Genomic DNA, 26,420 nt, shown 5'->3' with positions numbered 1-26,420 from the left:
GGACCCTCGATTTTCCGGATAATGGATCTTTCTATAATTTGGATCTTCATGCCTAAAATCTACTAGAAAATCATGTGAACATTAAATAAACCCAAATAGTCTGGTTTTGCTTCCAATAAGGATTAATTATATCTTAGTTGGGGTCAAGTGAAGTACAAGATTATGTTTTATTATTACAAAGTAAAAGGAGATCATTTTTAAAAATTTGGATTAATTGGATAAAATGGAGTCTGCGGAAGACAACCTTTCTGTAACTCTGAGATTTCTGGATAATGGGTTTGCATACTTACTAAAGGCTCAATAGCTGCAACCGTTTGGATCACTAAAGATCCTTTTTTTTGAGTGTATGCTGAACCAATAGAAATGTCACATTAACAAACAGAAATTGCACCATATGGTATGTGTGTGTGTGTGTGTGAGGGGGATTCACAAAAGTGGAAGAAGCATATTTTTGACGTAAAAGTGGTGTTAAAACCGGTGTAAATACAATCTCCATATTCACAAACAGAAATCTGCTAAAACACCAACTCAACCACCACACTTTTGTAAATGTGTCATTAGAAACGAGGCAACTTTTGAAAACAAAGCGTTTCCGAGTGCCAGAATGTAGATCGCCGGCGGGAAAGAAGTTTGGGGAGATTAGGCTCCTGAAGAAGCGATTTATCGCTGGGCAACTAATCTCCTGAAATAGCAGTGTGTGTCTCTGTCCTTAGGGTATGGGCACACGCTAAGATTCGGGGAGACAAATCGCCTCTTCTTCGGGCGACTTATCTCACCGTAAAGCCTTCCCATCAGCTATAATCTAAATCGCCGGTGGGATGGGACTCGGAGCAATTCGTTTTCAGAAGTTGCATCACAAGGAAACCGAGTGCCTTTGAAAAACGAAGTGCTCCAAGTGCCATCCCGCCGGCGATCTAAATTCTAGCTGGCGGGAAGGCAGTTCGGGGAGATTAGTCGCCCGAAGAAGAAGCGATTTGTCGCTGGGCAACTAATCTCCTGAAATAGCAGTGTGTGTCTCTGCCCTTACGGTAAGGACACACGCTAAGATTCGGGGAGATCGGGGAGACAAATCACCTCTTTTTCGGGCGACTAATCTCCCCGAAAAGCCTTCCCATCAGCTATAATCTAAATCTCCGGCGAGATGGCACTCGGAGCAATTCGGTTTCAGAAGTTGCATCACGAGGACACCGAGCGACTCAAAGTGCCATCCCGCCGGCGATGTACATTCTAGCTGGCAGAAAGGCTTTTGGGGAAGATTAGTCACTCGAAGAAGAGGCGATTAGTTGCCGGGCAGCTAAATCTTCCCGAATCTTCGTGTCTTTCTCTGCCCTTACTGTGTAATCAGCTCAGACAAGCTTTTATGTGTCTGTATAGGAGACAAGCATCTACCGTTATCAAAAATAATTAGGGATGCACCGAATCCAGGATTCGGTTCAGGATTCGGACAGTATTTTGCCTTTTTCAGCAGGATTTGGATTCAGCTGAACTGAATCCGAATTTGCATATGCAAATTGGGGAAGGGGAGGGAAATCGCGTGACTTTTTTGTCACAAAACAAAGAAGTAAAAAATGTTTTCCCCTTCCCACACCTAATTTGCATATGGAAATCAGGGTTCGGATTTGGTTCGGTATTCGGCCAAATCTTTCGCAAAGGATTCAGGGGTTAGGCCGAATTCAAAATAGTGAATTCGGTGCATCCCTAAAAATAATGATACATATACAGGGAATGTAGGTACTATCCATATACAGTTAGGAAGGTCACTAGCAACTTGAGCAAGGAGAAGCTTCCTTTGAACGTCATTAACGCCCCCTAGAGCTCTCTTATGGAGTGAGCAGCCCACAGACACCGGAAGTCTTAATCACCTCTCAGATACAGCTCTAATCTACAGGCAGACACGCATTCTGCGTGAGGCGGGAGCGCGCACGCACAGGAAGAATCCGGAAGAAGCGAGTGTCGAGAGCGCGCATTGTACAGCTGTTTTGCTCTTTTTACATAGCTGTCTGTTTTTGACTTGTTGTCGCGCACTGTTGAGGAGGGAGGTGAAAGGGTCGCGGGAGCGCGCAAGTTCGGGACTGCGCGGAAGTAGCCGGTGCGGTGGCCACAGGATGGAGGAGGATATTTTGACCACCCTCAAGATCTTAATTATCGGGGAGAGCGGGGTCGGGAAGTCCAGGTGAGGAGAAGGCAGAGGCCTGTGCGTGTTGGACGTGGCTGGGGTCGTACAACTGCTATTGTTCAACTACAACCGGCTGCCTTTTATCTCTGTTGTGTAATTACACAGGGCCCGGGTCAAAGCAAAGGCGCGCTCCAGCTGAGGGGGCTAAAATGATTAATGGCCCTTTAAGATAAGCCCATATAAAGGCACAGTGCTTTTATACAGGACATGGGACTCTCTAGCTTTATATGGTGTATAGTATACTATGGGGCCTGTTATTAGAACACTCAGCGAGTCATGTGACAAATGACGCCACTAAGCACTGATGACGTCATTTGGCATTGATAACTGGTGACATCACTTCGCATGGCTTATAAAGATACGTTTTACAGGATAATCTTGGCCCTTGTGTATCCTACAGAAACCTTTAACAATTGTATTCTTTACTGTTTTTCCAAAATCTAAGTTTAAAGTTGAATGTTCGTGTCTCTGGTGTTTGAGTCTGGCAGCTCAGTAATTCAGGTGCAGACTCTAAACTGTTACAATTTTGCAACATTTAGTTGATACATTTCTCAGCAGCATCTCTGGAGTATTAGCAACTATTGTATCAATTCTAACAGCTGCCTGTAATGAAACTCAGAGATTCAGCTCAGCAGGGACAAAGATGTATCAACTAAATGTATCAGTTTACAGGGTCGGCGACCCCCTACCTCCAAGAGCTGCTTTAGAAGGTGAAAAATTATACTTTACAATTCAATATTAGAAAAACGGTGAGATATAGAAAATAGAAAGTAATTGGAACAAGTCGTTATTTCTGGTGATCTATCTAAAAACAACTAGTTTGAAGGTGACCGATCCCTTAATGGTGGCCATACACTGAGAGATCCGCTCGTTTGGCAATGTCGGAGCGGATCTCTCCCCGATATGTCCACATTGAGGTGGGTGATATCGGGCTGATCTGATCGTGGGCCCTAGGGTTCAACAATTGGATCATAATGAAGGGTAAACAGGCAGTCGGATCATGGGACTGCATCAACGAACCAATGCGGCAGAGATCCTATGGGATTTTTTGTCCTGTCCAATCGACATCTGGCTGACTTTCGGGCAGATATCGATCAGGGAAGTACGTCTGAGGGCCCCATACATGGGCCAATAAGCTGCCGACTCAGTCTGTCTGCAGCTTTTATTGGCCCATGTTTGGCCACCTTAATACTAGCATTCATTCCAGGCTCAGGCAAGCCCGGCCACAGGTCTTCCAGGGGATCTTCACCCCAAGAAATTTTATTTTTGCATAATGAAACAAAATTTAATTAAAATAAACTTAAATATAAATTACATGTTTTTACCATTATTTCTAAATGTGGTTGTTATTGAAAGCGGTATCTGTCTGGCTGTTTATATTCTCCGCCCTTCTTGTTCTGACTCCTGAAATGATGTAGCAAAAGCCAGCTGATTAGCAGTCCTGGAGAAGAACTGACTTCTGCTACAGTAGAAATCAGAGAACAGAAATGAACAGATACTGATTTCAGGCAGGAATTACATTTACCAATAACATTCACAACAAAGTGGATAAGGGGAGTCGATTAAAATGACTTTTTTTGTTCAATGTCCAGAAAGCAGTTTTTTTGGTAAAGTTTCCCGTGTCAGTCTTTATGAAAGCAGGACAAGAATTATAAGCAGGTTAATGGCGCTGAAAGGAAATGCTGCATAGGTAGTGCCTGATAGCATTGTGGTGTGCCTGAGAGTCAGCGTATCTCAAATTGGGCCAAAATCTAGTTCTAAAGATTAGGAAACAACATCTAATGGTCCTAAAGGTCTTATAACCTACAACTGTCAGGGACTGCTGGGAGTTGTTAATTTATAAGATCTAATGACCATAGATCTCAAAATACACATAAATACCCAAAGGGTGTTGGGGTTGCTAGCGCTTGTAGCTCACATTGGCGGGGGTCATTGTTTTCTGTAAATTGTTCCTTAAGGTGGCCATAGATACACAGATCCTATAGTACGAATCGAGGATTCATACGATTTTCGGATTGTGTGTGGTGTGTGTCGACATCTTTCGTCCGGCGGAGATCGGTCGTTTGGTCGATCGATCAGGTTTGATTTTGACCCGACCGATCCTGCCGGAACCCAGGGCACATCGTAACCGGATCGTTCAGGCCATACGGCCGAACAATCAGATTACCCCCGATATAGCCATGCTCGTTAATGGCATATCGGGGAAAGATCCCCTCGTTTGGCGATGTTGCCAAACGAACGGATCTTTGCGTCTATGGCCGCCTTTAGTGTATCTCTGGTGTCATTTATTTATATGGCAGCAGCAAGTTGCACAGTGCTTTAGAGTAAGAACTGAAGTGTAAAACGAGCACTCACAAGAGCTTACAGTCTAACATGAATAGGGAATATTTGAAACAAAAGCTGGTGATTTATACTTTTTGCTGTGCCGATAAGGCAAAATTAGCTCCTTTAAACTGGCAGTTTAAGTGATGATGTAACTTATAATGCTGGAATAGTGCAAGAGAGCAACTTGAGAAGTCCTGAAAAGTGTCATTCTCTTACCACTGCCCTCCCACTCTCATTTTGTGGTGGCAGAAGATAAATTCCAAGATTACAACCCAGTCGATCTAGCAGAGACGTGAAAACTACAGAACTGTTCTGCTGCTGAGACATTGCTAGGGGGGCCTTGGGAACGGTTGTATGGTTTGCTTCATTCATCAAGAGTTGTTGACCAAACGTGGATGCTTGAAGTTGGTGATCTAAACCCGCTGAAGGGGTTACAAGCAGGGTAGTACTTCTGCTTAATATTACGTTGTAAAGTTTCTACTTGTTTTTTTTTCATGCAGGTATCACCTGATGCATGTGAGGGCGTATACACTCCTCTAAATCAATGTAAATAATACCCTCCCTCTTGGAAAACATAAAGACTATTCCATGTGACTTGCAGCTTTTGGTCCCGGATAGGGAAACTTTAGATAGATTGATTACAAGCAACCTTATCTATCCATCCATTAATTAATCTATCTATTAATTATCCATCTCTTAATCTATCTATTAATCTATCCATCTATGAATCTATCTATTAATCTTTCTATCGATCTAACCCATATCGATCTAACCCATATCGATCTAGCCAATCTATCCATCTAATATCTATCTATCATCAGTATGATCCATACAGGCATTGCCATTCTAATGTAAACAAGTGTGTCACTTTCTGATCTTATTCGTAGGCATGTGACTACACACCAGTATATGAGAATATGAGCTGACACAGGAACTGTATTTTTGTAAGATCTATACAATATTCTGAAATATGGAATAATGGTTTTTAAAAGTATATATGGAACAGAAGTTTTACAAGTATATAAAGTTGCCTGTAGCTGCTTTGTGTTGTTCCCTGACTGCCAGCTTTGTTATGTAAAGGCCTGTGCTGCTTCTTATGTGCTGATGTGGCAGTGCATGTTGTGTTCATGGACTGTAGAGAGAGAGAGAGAAAACTGTAGCAAGTCTGTGTGTTCTCATTCTCTAAGGACATAAGTAGAGTATTTAGAACTCTAAATAATATGTCATACAGAAAATCTTATATGCAGTGTAATGATGTGACTTAGCAATGTATCAAATCTCTTATACCACCCACCCACACACACTTCACTTGTATTGGCTTTTGGAGTACAGTTATAGAACCTGTTATCCAGAATACTCCAGGTTTTCCAGATAATGGACCTTAAGTCTACTAGAAAATCATGTAAACATTAAATAAACCCAACAGACTGGTTTTGCCTCCAATGAGGATTATTTATATCTTAGTTGGGATCAAGTATAAGGTACAGTTTTATTATTACAGAGAAAAAGGGAATACTTTTTTAAACATTTGGATTATTTGGATAAAATGGATTCTATCGGAGGTGGCCTTTCCGTAATTCGGAAAGTTCTGGTTAACCGGTTTCCGAATAATGGATAATGAGTTTTGTGAATGACTGTCTTTTTACACTTAGGGCTCGGGTGCATTTCGGCTGCTGCTGTCGTCTGGTGAAAAAAAGCCAGAAGAAACATCTCTCTCTACTTGTCATTGTTTCAAATACTGGCCTGTGTGCATCAGGGGGTGCTTTCCATTTACTAGTGTTAGGAGCAATGGCAGGCACCGAGGGGTGCTTAATTTACATATGTACCTGAGAAGTATGATTTTTTTCTTTGTGGGAGGTTTACTTTGACTTTATCTTGTATCTATAAGGCACAAGGCCCTACAGGTAGATGTTCCACCCTAAAACCAGTTCTTTATATTTCTCCTATACCAATAACTTGCCAATTTCCCTATTTATAAGTATCCACTTATTAGCATTCCTAAGCAAAACTGTGCATTTATCAGGTCTGCTATCAATCCGCTAAGTTTAACAATATCTCATTGTTTCAGCGAATTCCTTGCTTGAAAAAAAAACAACAAGATTTAGGTTAGACTGTGTGCCAGGCACAGGAATGGGCTTATATGGGATTGTACTGCAATAAAAATCACTAGGTGGCTTCATTCTCTCAGTCATGGTCTCCATTTGCTCATACCTTATTTCACAGTGTTGCTTCTCTATACTGGTATATATCCATTCAATATGAAAGTGTATCCGGCTATGAGAGCCAAGTTATTGCGCCGAAACGTTGAAATGGTTTTTTTTATTTTTTCACCACTGACAAGACCTTGGAGTGCGGTTTTATATATATATATATATATATATATATATATATATATATATATATATATATATATATATATATATATATATATATATATATATATATATATATATATAAATAAATTAGGGATGCACCGAATCCAGGATTTGGTTCGGCATTCGGCCGTTTTCAGCAGGATTCGGCCGAACCGAATCGAAGGAAACTGCGTGACTTTTTGTCACAAAACAAAGAAATAAAAAAATGCTTTCCCCCTTCCCACCCATAATTTGCATATACAAATTAGGGGGTAGTGCATTTTCAGGTTCAATTTAAGTATATTATTGAATGGCCTATTCTTAGCAACTTTTCAGTTGGTCTTACTTTTTTTTTTTTTTTTACATTTTTTATAGTTTTTTAATTATTTGCCTCCTTCTCTGAATATTTCCATCTTTGAAAAGGGGGTCACTGTCCTCAGCAGCCAAAAACGATTTCACTTTGAGGCTACAATTTTAATGTTACTGTTACCTGTTCATTTTTAGCTTACTCTTTATGTCTTCCTCTATTCCTATTCCCGTGTCTCCTTCAAACCACTGCCTGGTTGGGAGGTTAAAGTGGACCCTAGTAACCAGACAGATGCCGAAATTCCGAACTGGAGAGCGAAATCATTTTAAAAATGCAGATGATAAAAAATGAAGACCAATTGCAACTTGTTTCTGAATAGCACTCTCTACATCATTCTATGGGGCAAATTCACTAACCGGCGAAAATTTGCCAGCGCTGGCTTCGCACACATCGCAACACTTTTCCAGGCGGAAATTCACCTGGACAATGCTAATTCACGAAGATCTGAAGTTGCGCACTGGGTACCGAATGCTGGCGAAGTTGCGCTAGCGAAAATGTGCTCAGCAGTTCGAAGTTACGCTAGTGTTGGCTAATTTGCATAGGGCGTGCAGTTAAAGTACAATGGCCGTATATGCTGCAGCAAATACATTACACTACACAAGCCCAGGGAACCTTAATAAAATTATATAGAGTTGTTATATTGCCCTACACATGTGCCCACAGTATAGTTTAGGTGCCATATGTTATCAAATGCAGGGGGGAAGGAGGGTAGCCCAAAAATTTTTTCGATCTTTTTCAGCCTATCACCCTGTAAAAAGGAAAAGACGCCAGCGTTTTTTTGGGACTTAGAAAAATTTTCAACTTTTTTTTGCGGAACTCCTATCTACTCTATTGCACTTTGCCTGGTCTGAGGTGGCGAAGGCAAGTCTGGCGATAGAGGTAACGTTCAGTAAAATCAAAAACTTAGTGAATTTGCGTAGTTATGTCCATTCGCCAGAGCGAAAATTTTAAAAGTAAACAATCCCTCCGTAGGGAGGCAGTAGGAAAGGGTGATACACACACACACACACACTGCACAATATGCTGCTTTCTGTGCCCTTGTTTCTAAATCCCCACCCAGGCAAGTCATTCTGCTTAGTAAATAACAGCTGTGTGTGATTGTGCCTTGTACCATGTCTGAGCATAGCAGCCTGTGTAAAACCGACCTTGCAGCTTACAGTTAGGACATAAAATGGAATAGAATAAAATAGAATGGGCAGTTCCAAGCAACTTTTTCAATTGGTCTTCATTATTTATTTTTTATAGTTTTTTTTTATTTGTCTTCTTCTTCTGACTATTTCCAGCTTTCAAATGGGGTTCACTGAGCCTAAAAAACGAATTGACTGTAAGGCTACACATTTATTGGTATTGCTACTTTTTATTACTCCTCTTTATATTCAGGACTCTCTCCTATTCATATTCCAGTCTCTTATTCAAAGCAATGTATAGTTGCTAGGATAATTAGGACCCTAGCAACCAGCTTGCTGAAACTGCAGACTGGAGAGCTGCTGAATAAAAAGCCAAATAACTAAAAAAAAACCCCACAAATAATAAAAAATGCTGGAGATGTGGAAAAGAGAAGGGAACATATACTCACCTATGGTTGGAATGTGAGGTGATTAGACCATTTTGGGACTATGTCCGATCTGTAATAGATAAAATGGGAACCCATATATCAGATACAGACATAACACAAATTATACTGCTTTATGATTATAAAAAGAAGAAAACTATCACTGATCCAGTAATTAAATTAATAATAGCTGTGGCAAGGAACATGATACCTCATAAATGGAAAACAAAATTATCAATAAATAAAATATCATGGATTAAGGAAATTGAAGAAATACGAGGCATAGAAGAAATAATAGCAAAAAAAAGAGGGAAAATGAATAAACACCATAAACTATGGGAACATTGGTGTGACTTTCTAGAAAATGATGTACAACTAAGAAGGGGGGAATAATATAAATTCGTGTATCTATCCCTTTTTTTTTTTTTTTTTTTCTTTCCTTTTCTTTTTCTTTCCCTTCCTTTTTTCTTCCTTCTTTATGCATTTATTTATTTATGTATAAAGCAAAACGAACTTAATGAAGTTGTGATGAATATGCAAGAAGAAGATACTTATTTTGTATTTATTCGCTATGTATTATACTTTATGTTTTAACAAAAAAATTGAATAAATAAATTAAAAAATAAAAAAAAAAATAATAAAAATGAAAACCTATTGCAAATTGTCTCAGAATATCACTCTCTACATCATACTAAAAATGAAAGGGGTTGTTCACCTTTGCATTAAATTTTAGAACGATGTAGAGAGTGATATTCTGAGACAATTTGCAATTGATTTGTCATTTTTGAGTTTAGCTTTTTATTAAGCAGCTCTCCAGTTTGCAGTTTCAGCCATCTGGTTGCTAGGGTCCAGATGACCCTAGTAACCATCCATTGATTTGAATAAGAGACTGGAATATGAATAGGAGAAGGTCTGAATAGCAAGAAGAATAATAAAAAGTAACAATACATTTGTAGCCTTACAGAGCATTTGTTTCTCGATAGGCTCAGTGACCCCCATTTGAAAGCTGGAAAGAGTCAGAAGAAGAAGGCAAATAATTAAATTGCCCATTCTATAACATACTAAAAGTTAAATTTAAGGGGTACCACTCCTTTAACTTAAGGTGAACAACCCCTTTAAATACACATTTTCATAAACTATTTTGCAGCAGTGTTTGTTTATCCCTTTCTATTTTGCCTCTTGAAACAATACAGTCAGTTTTTCTCCAAGTCTTTCTTCAGCTGGCTGCTGCTACATTGTTTCAGGAGTCAAAGCCAGCAGTGCAGAGAATGTAAACAGGCAGTTGAATACTGCAGTCACATTTAAATACAACCATAAAACCCAAAATGTATATTAGTTGTAGTTCAGTAACAAACATTTTGTTTGGGCTAATATGCCAGCTGAATTACATGTACATGTGCACAATCAATGATTTAATGACATTATTGCTTAATGACATGTAAAGTATGAAGCAGTTCCAGCAAACACGTGGCCCTTTGTTCCAGACTGTACTATATATAGACGGCTATGTGAGGTGATGGTGCAAGAGTCTTCTCGTTACACTGGGGAGTCCCAATTTATTTTTGTGCTGATGTTATGTAATCCATGTGTGCTTGGGATCAGCATTTTGTTTTGATAAGAAATGACCATGCAATATGCAATAACTGCAATAGATTATGTGTAACACTGGGCCAAGCAGGATTCTGCCACCCTTTTTTATCATATTTTCTTACTTCTATCGGCATGAAACCTTAGGGTATTACTCTGCAGGTTTGGGATGTCCATTTGTACTCAAAACTGTCACTATATAAATATTGAATTCTTGACTAATGTCCCTGGTTTTGTCCTTTCCTTTACTGTATGTAGCCATTTCTGTTAAAGGGCAAATGAACCACAAAATAAATTTGTCTGATAAAATTTTTTTTAGGGATGCACCGAATCCACTATTTTGGATTCGGCCGAACCCCCGAATCCTTCGCAAAGGATTCAGCCAAATACCGAACCAAATCCGAATCCTAATTTACATATGCAAATTATGGCTGGGAAGGGGAAAACATTTTTTACTTCCTTGTTTTGTGACAAAAAGTCACGCGATTTCCCTCTCCGTCCCTAATTTGCATATGCAAATTAGGATTAGGTTAGGCCTGGCAGAAGGATTCGGCCGAATCCTTCTGAAAAAGGCCGAATCTTGGCCGAATCCTGAACCGAATCCTGGATTCGGTGCATCCCTAGTCCTTTGCAAAAACAATTCCTGTTGAAAGCAGCATTTGCTTAAAGGGGAACTCCACAAAAACATACTTAAGCTTTTTGAAAAGTAAACATAATTTCAAGCAACCTTGCAATATACATCAATTAAAAAATATTCAGACTTTTCATTATTTTTATTGCTTTGGAATAGTTCCCTAAGCCTAGCCCCCCGCTCTCCAGCTGATCTGTCTGACTACTTTGCTGAGCTTGCTGACTACTGTTACTTTGTATCCTCCAAACCCCACAATTCCCTGCACATGTGATTTCAATAAGGAAAGGAACATCACAGTGCAATGCATTGTGGGTTATGTAGTTCCTGCCTGTTACAATTTGTAACATCAGTGTTTTAGTCCCTCCTTCCCTGCCAGGATTTCAAATGATGCAGAAAGAAAGGAACTGTTAACAGCAGGATTTCCGCATACACAATTACATTTATTCATACTTTTTGAAGAAACGGGTGTGATGGGCATATTGTTATGTGGGCCTCTTTATCAAATTTTGGTTGGAAGCCTGAGTTCCCCTTTAACTCCTGCTATTACATTTTAAACAATGTTGCAAAAGTCATGAATCCGCTGCCTTGTCTTACATTGTATCTCCACTCCCAGGGCGGAGAATAGAAAGGGACAGACCCTGCTTTCAATAACAATACATATAAACATAACTCAACAACCATAGAAAATTGGTAATGGATCTATATTGCAAAGTTGCTTAGGATTATGTTTTCTTTTATTAGGCAAAATTATTTCGGTTTGACATTCCCTTAAATTGATGCTGATTTTGGCCACTGTGAAGTGCAGGTTGGGATGTGTTGGACTGTTTAGGTTACAGGGTTCTGTTGACATGGGTTAGATTTTGGATACTTCTGAGTTTGCTTCTTTAACCTCTGCCTCTCAGCCTTTCTTCTGCAGTCCCTTCTCTTTTGGTGATATCAGTGGATTAGTAATGTGTGACTGGTTCAGGTTGAGCTCTTCCTTCCTGATCTTCATACCTTAAGTCTACTAGAAAATCATGTAAACATTAAATAAACCCAATAGGCTGGTTTTGCCTCCAATAAGGATTAATTATATCTTAGTTTGGATCAAGTACAACATACTGTTTTATTATTACATAGAAAAAGGAAATATTTTATTATTTGATGATAATGGGATTATATTGCAATTATAATGGATTATATGGGAGACAGGCATAATTCGGAGCTTTCTGGATAATGGGTTTCCAGATAATGGATCCCATAACTGTAGCATACTTATGAAATCGTAAAAATGAGATATATACATATATATATATATATGGAATGGTGCACTCCGTAGACAAAATTAATACCTCGGTGCCAGAATGGGAAATAAGCAGTGAAAAAGGATTGCGGCACTCACAGGGTTTTAGTGAAAAAACAAAAAATGTTTTATTATTAAGCCTCAACGTTTCGATCCCCCACAGGGATCTTCGTCAGGAGTTTGTTTTTGCTCCTGACGAAGATCCCTGTGGGGGATCGAAACGTTGAGGCTTACTAATAAAACATTTTTTGTTTTTTCACTAAAACCCTGTGAGTGCCGCAATCCTTTTTCACTATATATATATATATATATATATATATATATATATATATATATATATATATATATATATATATCCCCCCTAAAAATCCCATAAGAATGAATAGAACTTGGGTGATGCTCTGAGACTATTAGAAATTCGTCTTCATTTTTTTGTAGTTCTGGTTGCTAGGGTCCAGTTTACCCGAATATAAGCAGTGGACTGAATGAGAGACTGGAATAGGAGAGGGTCTCAGTAGTAAGATAAATTGGAAAAGGTAACAAAAAATAAAACTGTATCCACACAATATGTGGAGCAATAGGGGTTTTGGGTGCTGGGGTCAATGACCCCCCAGTTGAAAGTAGGACAGAGACAGAAGAGAGACTACCGGTAAATATCCACAAACTAGCACAATAGAAATGAAGACCAATGGAGAAGTTTTAACTTAAAGGAATTGTTCAGTATAAAAATAAAAACTGGGTAAATAGATAGGCTGTGCAAAATAAAAAATGTTTCTAATATAGTTAGTTAGCCAAAAATGTAATGTATAAAGGCTGGAGTGATTTGATGTATAACAAGTCAGTCACAACTCTACTTCCTGCTTTTCAGCTCTCTTGGTTTACACTGACTGGTTACCCTGGCTACCAGGCAGTAACCAATCAGAGACTTGAGGGAGGGCCACATGGATCATAACTGTTGCTTTTGAATCTGAGCTGAATGCTGAGGATCAATTACAAACTCACTGAACAGAAATGTACCATGTGGCCCCCCTTCAAGTCGCTGACTAACTCAGAGTTATAGAGCTGAAAAGCAGGAAGTTGGATTCTGGTTGTTTTATTAGACATCTGTTCACTCCAGCCTTTATATATTACATTTTTGGCTAACTAAGTATATTAGAAACATTTTTTATTTTCCACGGCCTATCTATTTACCCAGTTTTTATTTTCATACTGAACTATTCCTTTAAGATGAACTAACTTTCATTTTTTAAATAAATAGAATAAAAGAAACATTGCTAGTTTTATTGCAGTAATCTGATGGCTCTCTCCGAGAAAGGATATCAAATGATATGTTTTAAATAGACCTTTCAAACAGAATTTAGTAATAGTGAGATTGTTTCACAAGTGAACTTTAATAGACTTGCCAGCAAGCAATGATATCATGTCAGTCTCTGCTTACACACCCGTTCCATAATTTCTGTTTTGAGATTAAAAAGTAAGATAATTATAAGGCATACATTTTCATTTCTAGAAATGTAACGTAAAGAATGTATGTGCTGTAGTCAGCCTTGGATAATTCGTTAGCCATGATATAGTCAGCAGTCAGCTGGGATGTCCTGGACCCACTGGGGCTGCCACCTCAGGGTCCTCAACCCTAGTTTCAGAACTCAAACCCACAGATTAGGTTCAGGCCCCAGTTCAGCCCACAGTTTCAGAAGTCAAACCCACAGTCAAACCCACAGTCAAACCCACAGTCAAACCCACAGTCAGGCCCTAGTTCAGCCCACAGTTTCACAAGTCAAACCCACAGTTCAACCCACAGTTTCAGAAGTCAAGCCCACAGTTCAGCCCACAGGCCACAGTTCAGCCCACAGGCCACAGTTCAGCCCACAGGCTACAGTTCAGCCCACAGGCTACAGTTCAGCCCACAGGCCACAGTTCAGCCCACAGGCCACAGTTCAGCCCACAGGCCACAGTTCAGCCCACAGGCCACAGTTCAGCCCCCAGATGTCCTGGACCCACTGGGGCTGCCACCTCAGGGTCCCCAACCCTAGTTTCAGAACTCAAACCCACAGATTAGGTTCAGGCCCCAGTTCAGCCCACAGTTTCAGAAGTCAAACCCACAGTCAAACCCACAGTCAAACCCACAGTCAGGCCCCAGTTCAGCCCACAGTTTCACAAGTCAAGCCCACAGTTCAGCCCACAGTTCAGCCCACAGTTCAGCCCACAGTTCAGCCCCCAGTTCAGAAGTCAAACGCTCAGTTCAGCCCACAGTTCCCAACAGGGAGTTGAAAGTAGGATCTGGTAGTGTCTGGGTCAACAGGGTCAACAGTCATGGCATCAATACCGGAACCTACGTAGCGACCAATCATATGTACTTGTATTTCTGTACTTGCAGTAGACTGTCCAAAACTACTTGCTGTTCAGTTTTTTAGACTTGTGACATTGCCCTCATTTATGAACAATTGTTTTCGCTGTCATTTTCTGGTGCTCAAGCTCCCAACTTACTACTCGGGGCAATCGCCTATATTTTGGGCAACCGTCTCGATGCTTAATTACTTTAGAAAACGTTTGTCTCAAGCCAGGTGATACCAAGTATTGCATCTCTGCAGAGTTTCATGGGCGCTGGATAGAAATCCATTTTCATTAAAACTAGTGAGATATACTTTTACAGTGGGAAAAAAGTGTTTTTTGCCACCACATGGAGATTGGTTACCTACCATCCAGTTCTCATTCTGCTGTATTGGGACTAACACTGTTGGAGGCCTTAACTTATGATTCGCACCTGAAGTTCGGACACCAACTTTTTCGGCATGATTTCTATTATTATTACTGAATGTCTGTGTTTTATTAGGAATACAATTGCATTTCACAATTTGGTCAGCACGAGGGAACTGATCTAAAACTCTCTATTTTTTTTAAATTTATTTGAATGTTCAAAATGTTTAGAACCAAATTAACCACTGTTAAGGCAATGCTAATGTTTAATATTATTACACAAGTAGATCATCAATATGTATTCCCTGAAGTACTAATGTAATGCCCCATCACTGATATTTTCAGAAATTCTGCATTTATATGTAACTTGCCAATGTCACAGTTGCTTTCATACATATGGCACAACTCCTGTGATAAAGAAGCAGTATGCATTTGTTCAGAGAATATGGCTTTTTTCAGCATACTTATGTTTTTTTTTTTAAAAAAAACATTTCTGTTATGAAACAGGGCAAAAGCACAATAAAAACAGATTTTCAGTCCACTGAGTAACCTCCTCTATTTAGTGAGCGCATCCTTAGACTGCCGCTTTGGGAAGGGATGGGTTTGTTTATACAGAGGACTTTCTTATGGACTTTTGCTTTGGTTTAACATTTTTCTGTAGGGAAATCAGAGACCAAAGTTGTGCTAATATTTATGCCCTTTTTAGCTTGACACTAATAACATTTAACATTATTCTTTCACGCTTACAAGGCTAAAACAAGAGATTATATGATCTCTGTGTTTGCGACTATTTTTGCATCACCATTCCATAGTAAATGTGACAATAGCATATAATTATTTAATGCAGCTGCAGACATTCTTGAGCCCATCAGCCTTTCTAAACCTAATGCAATTGAGCAGACATTCAAGGACCAATCCTCCAAACAGACGTGTAGAAGAAATATGTCGTTCATGCAGTACTTGTTGCATAGCCTTACGCATTTGGTATCTCCACAGACACTTAATCATAGCCCTTCTGCCCTTTCAATGAGTTCTATTCTCAGTTACACAAGATATGATTGGAAAGTTCTGCACAACTTAATGGCACTACACAAATAAATGATGATGATAAGAAAGTTGACTTTTGGAACTGTTTTGCAATTTTTTTTTTTTCCAGCCTTCTGTTGAGGTTCACCGATGATACATTTGACCCGGAACTTGCAGCTACAATTGGTAAGTTGATTTATTAGCATTGCATGTTCCTTCCTATAACTGCTAATTAAAGGGTTTAACATGCTGTAACTAAAGGTGGCCAGACATGCATAGATATAATGTAGACAACAAAGTTGTATGTATACTCCCCTCCCATCTACTGCCGTTTGCCATGGCTCTGTGTGCACCCCTAGGAGGACACTTCAACCTATTGATGCCATTCTGTGTGGCAACTTAGCCTTTAATTCAGATTCATTCTGCAGATTTTAGAGATTTCTGTTGAGCCATGCATCATGTACTCCCAAACAGAAATGCATGCAAAAGCATCAAGCCAAGCTATACCGTATATTTGCATAGAATTCATCACAGACACGCAAAAAATATTCATATACTGTGTTTGCATGTAAACTGTTTAAACATGTGCTGTAACTGTCTTCAATTTTAGGCGTTGACTTTAAAGTGAAGACAATCTCTGTTGATGGCAATAATGCAAAGCTTGCAATATGGGTAAGTTTTCGTTGTAAAGCCAGTCTAACCAATGTATTTTCAAGAAAGGACTTTAGGGAAACTTTGCCTTTCCAGTCTCCTAGGCACATTATTAAAGGAGAAGGAAAGGTTAAAACTAAGTAAGCTTTATCAGAAAGGTCTATATAAATAAACCAGTACACCTCAAAGTAATGCTGCTCTGAGTCCTCTGTCAAAAGAAACACCACATTTCTTTTCTTCTATTGTGTACTCATGGGCTTCTGTATCAGACTTCCTGTTTTCAGCATAAACCTCCAGGGCTAGGGCTTGAGCATGCTCAGTTTGCTCCTCCCCCCTTCTCTGCTGTAATCTGAGCTCAGAGCTATGAGTGAGCAGGGAGAGACTCAGAAAGGAAGTGGTCACGCCAAGCTAATATGGCAGCTGCTATCCTAAACAAACTGAGAGCTACTAGAGCTGTTTATGGATAAGGTATGGAAAAGCAGTCTATAGAATAAATATAGTGTTCTAGCTTGCAATATTGTGGATAATATATTGGCAATAAACTGTCTCAGTAACTTTTCTTCTGCGTTAAGCTTTTGCTTATATGTAGATAGAAAAGAGATGTCGGATGGGTTAATGCCATGCTACTTCAAACGCTCAATACCATTAAAATATCAATCTTAAAACAACATTGTATGTTTTTATATACAAAAATAATAATATAAACAGTGATTTGTGACTCTGCTCTTGGAACAAATACCACCAAATCAAATAGTTCTTTTGAGAGTTATATAATGGTCTCATCCCAGGGACCCCCAGTCCAAGGGTTGCCAATTGTTCTAGAAATGTAAAAAGGATTAAATAGGAAGAGACTCACTTCTAATAAAACAGTAGCCAAAATAATTATAAAATTAAAAAAACCTTTATTAGGACATACACTAGCCTGACACATTTTGCACCTAAAGCTTACTTATAACCTTTCGGCCTCCCCTTAATACGGGCTTTTTAAAGGGGTATGGCCGATAACCCTTTAAAAAGCCTGTATTGACTAGAGACCAACAGCCTATGACAAAGTACTCGTTTAGGTTTGAAATGCGTCCGGCTAAGCAAGTCATTGTTTAAAAATTTGGATAAAATGAAGTCTATGGGAGATGTCCATTCCGTAATTTGGAACCTTCCAGATAACTGGTTTCCGGATAACATATCCCATACCTGTATCAAGAAAGCTCCAAATTATGGAAAAGCGATCTACCATAGACTCCATTATAATAAAATAAATGATTTACCTTGTACTTGATCCCAACTAAGATATAATTAATCCTTATTGGAAGCAAAACCAGCTGATTGGGTTTATTTAATGGTTATATAATTTTCTAGTAGACTTAAGGTACGAAGATCCAAATTATGGAAAGATCTGTTATCCAGAAAACACCAGGTCCCGAGCATTGTGGAGAACGGGTCCCATACCTGTACAGACACATGAAAATGCCATATAGCAGTTCTATTACTTGCTTTTTCCACTAGATGGTGATGTTGTTCAAGAAAAAAAATAAAACTTCTCATTGTAACGTTTTGAATATTTACCAGTTTTCTTATTTTTTGGTATTGTATAGGACACTGCAGGACAGGAACGCTTCCGAACCCTAACGCCCAGCTATTACAGAGGCGCACAAGGTGTTATATTGGGTAAGCAAATATATTCTCAAATCTTTCATTTTTCCCTAGTATTATGGATATTTCTCCCCCCCTAAGTCAAAGTTAGTATGGATTCTCAATTAAAGTGACGTTATTATCAAATCCTCAAGGTTCAATAAATTCCAAAAAATTTGTGATTTTTTTTTTTTTTTTAAATCTGACTTTTAAAAAAATCACAAATTTTTCAGAATTTATTAAACCCTGAGGATGGAAAAGTCAGAATCTGAAAATCCAGCATCTCTGACCTGTCGAGAAGTCCCAATGATTTTTTGATGTGCTCTGGGTTTCATGCAATACCCTGAAGTTTTCGGGTGAAAAATCCAAAAAAATCATGAAAATCTGGTGAAAAAATCGTGAAAATCATATGAAAAATCCAAAAAATTGGGAAAATCATATGAAAAATCCGAAAAAATCTCAAATCTGATGTTTTTCCACCAAAGCAAATTTTCGGGAAAATGTAATAATAAATAAGCGCAAAAAACCTGTGCGGATTTGATCGGAGTTTGCAGCAGAAAATATTGAGATAAATTCGGACTTAGAAAAATAACCCCCAAAGTATGTTATAGAATGACAATTTCTAAGCAACTTTCCGATTGGCCTTCAGTTTCTCTTTTTTTATATAGTTTTTGAATTATTTGCCACCTTCTGACTCTTTCCAGCTTTCAAATGGGGGTCAGTGACCCCATCAAAAAAAAACAAATGCTCCTTAAGGCTACAAATTATTGTTATTGCTACTTTTTATTACTCATCTTACTATTCCGGCCTCTCCTATTCATATTCCAGTCTCTTATTCAAATAAATGCATGGTTGATAGGGGAATTAAGAACCTAGCAACCATATGGCTGGAATTGCAAACTGGAGAGCTGCTAAATAACTCGAAAATGACAAATGATGAAAAATGGAAACCAATTGCAAAATTGTCTCAGAATATCACTCTACATCATAATAAAAGTTAATTGAAAGGTGAACAACCCCTTTAAACATTGCTTTATGTAGCAATATTCATTCAGAATCCCAAATAATTATGCAATCTCTTTAGTTGCTTATTTATTGGCTTTCAATCATCTTAAAAACAGAGGACTATAGTAAAGGTGACTTTCTTGTTGTAGTGTATGATGTGGCACGGAGGGATACATTCACAAGGCTGGACAACTGGTTAAATGAGCTGGAGACCTATTGCACAAGAAATGACATTGTTAAGATGCTGGTTGGAAATAAGATAGACAAGGTAAGGAGCAGCTTATGTATTTATTAAATGTACAAGGTAAGGAGCAGCTTATGTATTTATTAAGTGAACAAGGTAAGGAGCAGCTTATATATTGATTGAATGTAAGGCAGATTTATTACCACCATTTTATATTTAGAACCATTTCCATTTCTCTCACTGCAATCTTAGAAATAAGGTAGCATATTTAATGCCAATCCAGTGTACCGAGCCAAATATTTGAATATTAGCACAAAAAAACCCCATCCAGAGCAATTACACTTCATCTTGGGTTTCCTACGAATGCCCGAAAAATAATTTGAATCTGTCTTTCACTCTTTGATCTATGTAAAATTATTAAAGGTTTAATATAATGACAATCATTTGTGGGCTATTATTTGGGCAAGCACTTGGTTAATATTAAAGGGATTCTGTCATGATTTTTATGATGAAGTTTTTATTTTTAAATTACACTGCACATAATTCACTCTACAATATAAAATTCCATTCCTGAACCAGCAAGTGTATTCTTTTTAGTTGTAATATTGGTGTGTAGGTGCATCTCAGGCCATTCTGCCTGGTCATGTGCTTTCAGGAAGAGCCAGCACTTTAGGATGGAACTGCTTTCTGGCAGCTGTTGTTTCTCCTACTCAATGTAACTGAATGTGTTGCAGTGGGACCTGGATTTTACTATTGAGTGTTGTTCTTAGATCTACCAGTGCAGCTGTTATCTTGTGTTAGGCAGCTGCTATTTGGTTACCATCCCATTGTTCTGTTGTTGGGCTGCTGGGGGGGAGGGAGGGGGGAGATATCACTCCAACTTGCAGCAGCACAGTAAAGAGTGACTGAAGTTTATCAGAGCACAAGTTACATGACTGGGAAACTGACAATATGTCTAGCCCCATGTCTGATATCAAAATTAAATTTAAAAAACAGTTTGCTCTTTTAAGAAACGGATTTCAGTGCAGAAGTCTGTTGGAGTAGCACTATTAACTGATGCATTTTGGGAAAAAAAAATTCCCCATGACAGTATCCCTTTAAGTTTAAAATATACGATCTATCTGGAATGCTTGGGATCCAGGGACTGTCACATAAGGCGTCATTCCATAAATGAATTCTTCTTTGAATCATTTACACATTGAATAAAATTAATTAATGCAGCTTGGCAAATAAGCTAATGGTGGGTAATGAAGAATCTCATTATGAGGAAAGGTCAGACATGTTTGCATTATATAATATACATTAGAAACGGAGGTGCTTTAAGGAACAGATCAGTGTGAAAATTAAATCTGCATAAATAGATAACTTGTGCAAAATAAAAAAAAAAATTCTAATATAGTTAGTTAGCCAAAAATGTAATGTATAAAGGCTGGAGTGACTGGATGTGTAACATAACTTAACACTACTTCCTGCTTTTCAGCTCTCTAACTCTTGAGTTAGTCAGTGACTTGAAGGGTGACCACATGGGACATAATTGTTCAGTGAGTTTGTAATTGATCCTCAGCATTCAGCTCAGATTCAAAAGCAACAGATATGACCCATGTGCCCCCCTCAAATCACTGATTGGTTACTGCCTGGTAACCAATCAGTGGAAAGCAAGAGAGCTGCAAAGCAGGAAGTAGTGTTCTGGCTATTATGTTACACATCCAGTCACTCCAGCCTTTATACATTACATTTTTGCCTAACTATATTGAAAACAATTTTTATTTCGCACGGTCTATCTATTTACCCAGTTTTTATATTTATACGTCTATTTTCATTTTGAATTCAGGAATTTCTCCCCGTGAAGCAAAGTCCGCCTCCTTCAGATGAGTTTTTTGTTTTTTTTTTGCTTTAATCTAGGTCAGCTAGTTCAGTGAGAGTTACACGTTCTAATAATTTCAAAACATAACAATTTTTTTATAAATACAGTGGTACTTGAAAGTTTGTGAACCCTTTAACATTTTCTATATTTTTATATAAATTTGACCGAATACATCATCTGATTTTCAAACAAGTCCTAAAAGTAGATGACATAGTTAAACAAATGAAACACAAATTATTATATTAGGTCATGTATTTATTGGGAAAAAAATGATCCAATAACATTTCTGCGTGTGGCAAAGGTAAGTGAATCCGTATTCACTTACTTTTGCTCAGTATTTGGTGTGACCCCTCATGCAGCAATAATTGCAACTAAACGTTTGCAAATGTTGGTCAATCCTGCATATCGACTCGGAGGAATTTTAGCCCTTTGCTCCCTATACAACCTTTATACGCCTTTCCACAACATTTCGATTGGATTAAGGTTAGGACTTTGACTGGGCCATTCAAGAGTATTCACGTTATTCTTCTTTGGTAGAACGACTTGTATGTTTAGGATCGTTGTCTTGCTGCATGACCCCCTGTCTCTTGAGATCCGGTTCATGGACAGATGTCTTGACATTTTCCTGGTATAATTCCGGATTGCTGAAAATACCAGCCTCTGATTTCACCTTCAAATTATATGATAATCCTAAAGATTCACTTACTTTTGGCACACGCACATGTCATTGGATCATTGTTTTCAATAAATACATGACCAAATGTAATCATTTTTGTTCATTTGTTTAGCTATGTTTTCATCATCTACAATCAGATGATGTATTAGGAACATTCATATAAAAATATAGAAAATGTTAAAGTTTTTTTTTTTTTAAATTTTAAGAGACCACTGTAGTTCTAAACTTAATGGGCATGTGCGTTTTTTCCTTCAACTGCTAAAAATGTCAACATTATGCAGGAACGTATAAATGCCTGATATATGTGCCAGCTGTTGATGCTTATGATATCCATGTGTAATATGATTTGACTTATTTGTTTTTTTAAAGGAAAATCGGGAAGTAGATCGAAATGAAGGGCTGAAGTTTGCCAGGAAACATTCTATGTTGTTTATAGGTAAGTTTGGACCCAAAATCTTCATGTCAAAACGTAATCCCTTCCTGGCGTGTTTGTTTGTTAGGCCTCCTCCACCCTGTAGCTGATCTAGATGAAGCTGAATGGCATGTCATATTTGGTTAGACGTACTTCTAGGTTGGATTCATCCAAGACATGTTGCATTGTTTAACTTCATTGGTCAGTTGGCATACACTATTTCATGTGATTTATCAGCCTCTTATCTGATCTCTGTCTTCATTTTATAAGCAGTCTTGTTTTCCAAACTGCATTCTGTAGCTGGCTTCCTTGTTACTTGTTTCTGGCTCGTTGCAGTGCATTATGCATGCTTCCTTTCATGTAAACAAATAGCTAAAATACAAACTAGAAGAATTATTCGATTTTACATTATAAATACGCTCTCCTCTTAAAACTTTTGCAGCATAGCTATTTGTTATTCTCTTGTCCAGGGAACCAGGACACTCAAACTACCCATCTCTACTGACCGCATATTCCCATTTGTTTGAAATGCAAATGCTCTTTCAGGAGTCTGGTTCAAAAAGGAACTTTCAGGACAATGTTTCAGAGCAATATGTGCTTGTGTTCATTGGGATAAGATGTGGACATCTTTAGGGATAGGTATTTGGTGCCATTCTCATTGAAAGAACCTAGCGAGTTGCAAACAAACACCCATGTGCCATAACCTTTTTTTTTTTTTTTTTCTATTTTAGGTAGGCAGGTATAGGGCTATATCTGCTTCTTTTCACAGATTATTCCTTTCCTAACCAATTTACATTGATCAATCAATTTTGGTTAAAGGAACAGTAACCTCAAAAAATTAAAATGTAATGAAAGTAATGAATAAATAATGTAGTGTTGATGAGGCAAGGTGAGATTCTTGCCTGAGGCAGCAGCGAGCGCCCAGTTGCAAGGGGTGGCAAAAAGCCGGCTCTTGTAACTTTAAGAGCCGAATTTCCGGGTTTTAACGCGGAAATTCGGCTCCGCTAGAGCAAAGAGCGATGCTGCCCACTTATGACCCGCTCCGACACTGATTTTTAAGCACGGAGCGGAAGAGGGGGGCGACATCTGGGCTGCCTCAGGCGGCAGCAGCCCAAGAATCGGTGCTGTCTGCTCTGGTAAAACAGGGGTGTTTGCGTCAGAAAATCTATTGTAGTTTATATAAACAAGCTGCTGTGTAGCCATGGGGCAGCCATTCAAGCACAGGGTACACAGTAGATATCAGATAAGTACTACTATAGTTTATATAAACAAGGTGCTGTGTAGCCATGGGGGCAGCCATTCAAGCGCAGGATACACAGTAGATAACAGATATGTACTAATATAGTTTATATAAACAAGCTGCTGTGTAGCCATGGGGGCAGCCATTCAAGCGCAGGATACACAGTATATAACAGATCAGTTCTGAAGAATCACATTATATACTACAGAGCTCATCTGCTGTGTATCCTGTGCCTTTTCTCTTTTTTCACCTTTAAATGGCTGCCCCCATGGCTACAAAGCAGCTTCTTTATATAAACTATAGTAGTGTTGCGGAAGCAAACAAACCAGTTTCATCAGTCAAGGCCAACAGTACATTATATTTTAATTAATTCAATACACGTTCATTTGTTGGTGTTACTGTTCCTCTAATTGGGACAGCAATGTTTTCAGCAGAGCATGCTAAGGTGTGTTTTGTTTTCAAAATATAGTAACGTTTATTGTCTGTCTTTCAGAGGCCAGCGCAAAAACCAGAGACGGAGTACAGTGCGCATTCGAAGAACTTGTGGAAAAGATCATTCAGACTCCTGGACTATGGGAAAGTGAGACAAATAACAGAGGAGTTCGATTGTCTAGTGAAGATGGCGGTGGCAGAGGAGGGTCATGTGGTGGATACTGCTCAGTACTGTAGAATTGTTAATCGTTTGATCTTCCTATTTAATCAAGCAGTGATAGGTGTTTCTGTATATATCCTGTATCGCTCCTATAGGGACCTTTTGGGATTGCACATCTTTGTTTGTAACCTAAAGAAACAAATATTTGTAGAATGTTGTTAGGAAACTGTCTTTCCAGAGGAATTCTAAGCATGAAACGGTAAGAGTTCTTTTTTTTGTCAGTGGCATGAACAATATATTGCCTTAGCAAACACAGCAACATAAATGCCACATTCATGGTAGCTTTTTAATCTTTTCTTAATGACACAACACTGTTAAAAATATTTCCTGCTTTACTGTGACATCTGTTTAAAATTTACCGCTGTGCTCATGGCCGAACAGAGGGTCTCTATGGTTCGCTTGAAGCTTGTCCGTACATCGTACTGAGGCATATGTCCATTTCTCATTTTGCCAAGAAGCCACATGGCTACAAGAACTTGTTGTCGATGCCCGTAAACACTATATTATGCTGCTGGCGTTTGTATGATGCCCACCATTGGAATACTTTTTGCCTTCAACACATTAAAACAAAGTCCCTTGAAACCTTCATGCTAAAGCTCCATGTTTGGCCCTGGTTGTACATTTTTAACTCTTGTATCAGCTGACAAAAAATATTAAATCATAATCTTTCGGGGAGCACTTTGTGATGAGCATTTAGTTTAACTCTGTACTTTCTTATTCTTATATTGTAAAGCAGTTGCAAGAATTCAGTATAAGTGGTTGTATGCTTCATCTGTTAATAAATGGCTTCAGCAAGCGGCACCTGGAATAAAGCCGTATCCATGTAGCAGTCTACGAGGCTGATTTTCTGACACAAAGGCAAATTGAACCTCTGTACTTACCCTTTAACCAGTGAGATCTTTGCTTTCGTTTTTTTTCTAACTTATAAGAGTGTTTAAAAAATGAATTTGCTGTTAGTAACTACCCTAAACTGTGCACCAAGGAAGCCTGCTGTTAAATGTTATTTGTTTAGTTTTGCACATACATTGCTAAAATGAAATAATGTAACATTCTGCCTTCATAATGGTTGGCTTTTTATAATGAGATTCCTTTGTAGCATCCAATATTGTGTGTGTGGAAATCTATTTTCCACCTTGCCTATTGCTTGAAAGGTTTAAAGGTAATCCTGAACTATTTATGTAGCATAAGTATATATATATATATATATATATATTTATCACTTGATTTTACGGACTATATTTTTATTTGCATTATAGGCACCTTTGCCTAAGACAATTCGATTGGGTTCATCCTTTCTGACACACAGTCTGTATTTAAGGATATTTGAACTGGCTTAGAACATCACCTTGCAGCCATAGATGTCACATTTGTCTTATGGAAACCAATAGATTTAGCGGCAGATTTATTAAGATTCTAATTGGCGAATTTGATTTTTGCTCAAAACTCACAAATTAGAATTGGGAACAATCCAAACTTGAATTCGAAATTTATCATACCTGGACCATGGTGAACAACTCGAATTTGACTATTTGCCACCTAAAACCTGCCGAGTTCATGTTAAAGTCAATGGCAGAGGTCCAGTGACCCATTTGAAGATGTTGATAGCCTTGCTGACATTCAAGTTTTTTTTCCGGAGAAAAAACTCGATCCGAGTTTAGTACAATTCGGTTCGAATATGATTCAAGTTTCCAGATCGGTAATTTTAGTTCGATTTTTAGATATTCCAGTTTATTCTTAAATAAAATACTACTTCATTTGAATTAATAAAAACTCTTAACATTCGACCTTTGATAAATCTGCCCCTTAGTGTGATATATCTATTATACATGAAGCATCTTCATGGGCTTAGTCTGCTGCCTCATTAGGTGCATTACAAGGCACGACTATATTTTTGTTCTTTATTTTGCAAAAAAGCACAATATAAAACGACCTACAGAACATAATATTGATTGGACCAATACAACATTATTTTAATCATAGTTTCTCTGGTGGCTCACCTGGACTGAAACCTTACAATGAATTACACTTTCCAATTTGTCTGTATGAAATACCATTTGTAAAATAAAGTAATAAACCCAATTTGTTCTTAAAAAAAAAACAGGATGTTTTG

General features: G+C 38.3%; 1 protein-coding gene across 1 annotated transcript; it reads left to right on the top strand.

Moving 5' to 3' along the window:
- The first annotated feature begins 1,984 nt into the window (after window positions 1–1,984).
- On the top strand, window positions 1,985–25,136 carry rab18.S (RAB18, member RAS oncogene family S homeolog). The gene is given in 7 exon segments (NM_001090831.1): window positions 1,985–2,173; window positions 16,128–16,183; window positions 16,608–16,669; window positions 18,241–18,313; window positions 19,432–19,550; window positions 22,376–22,442; window positions 24,152–25,136. Coding segments are annotated over 7 exon segments (621 nt in total). The 5' UTR covers window positions 1,985–2,105; the 3' UTR covers window positions 24,328–25,136.
- The last annotated feature ends 1,284 nt before the right edge of the window (window positions 25,137–26,420 follow it).

Source organism: Xenopus laevis, chromosome 6S, assembly GCF_017654675.1.
Source record: "Xenopus laevis strain J_2021 chromosome 6S, Xenopus_laevis_v10.1, whole genome shotgun sequence".
NCBI lineage: Eukaryota > Metazoa > Chordata > Amphibia > Anura > Pipidae > Xenopus > Xenopus laevis.
This window is presented reverse-complemented; position numbering and strand designations above follow the sequence as displayed.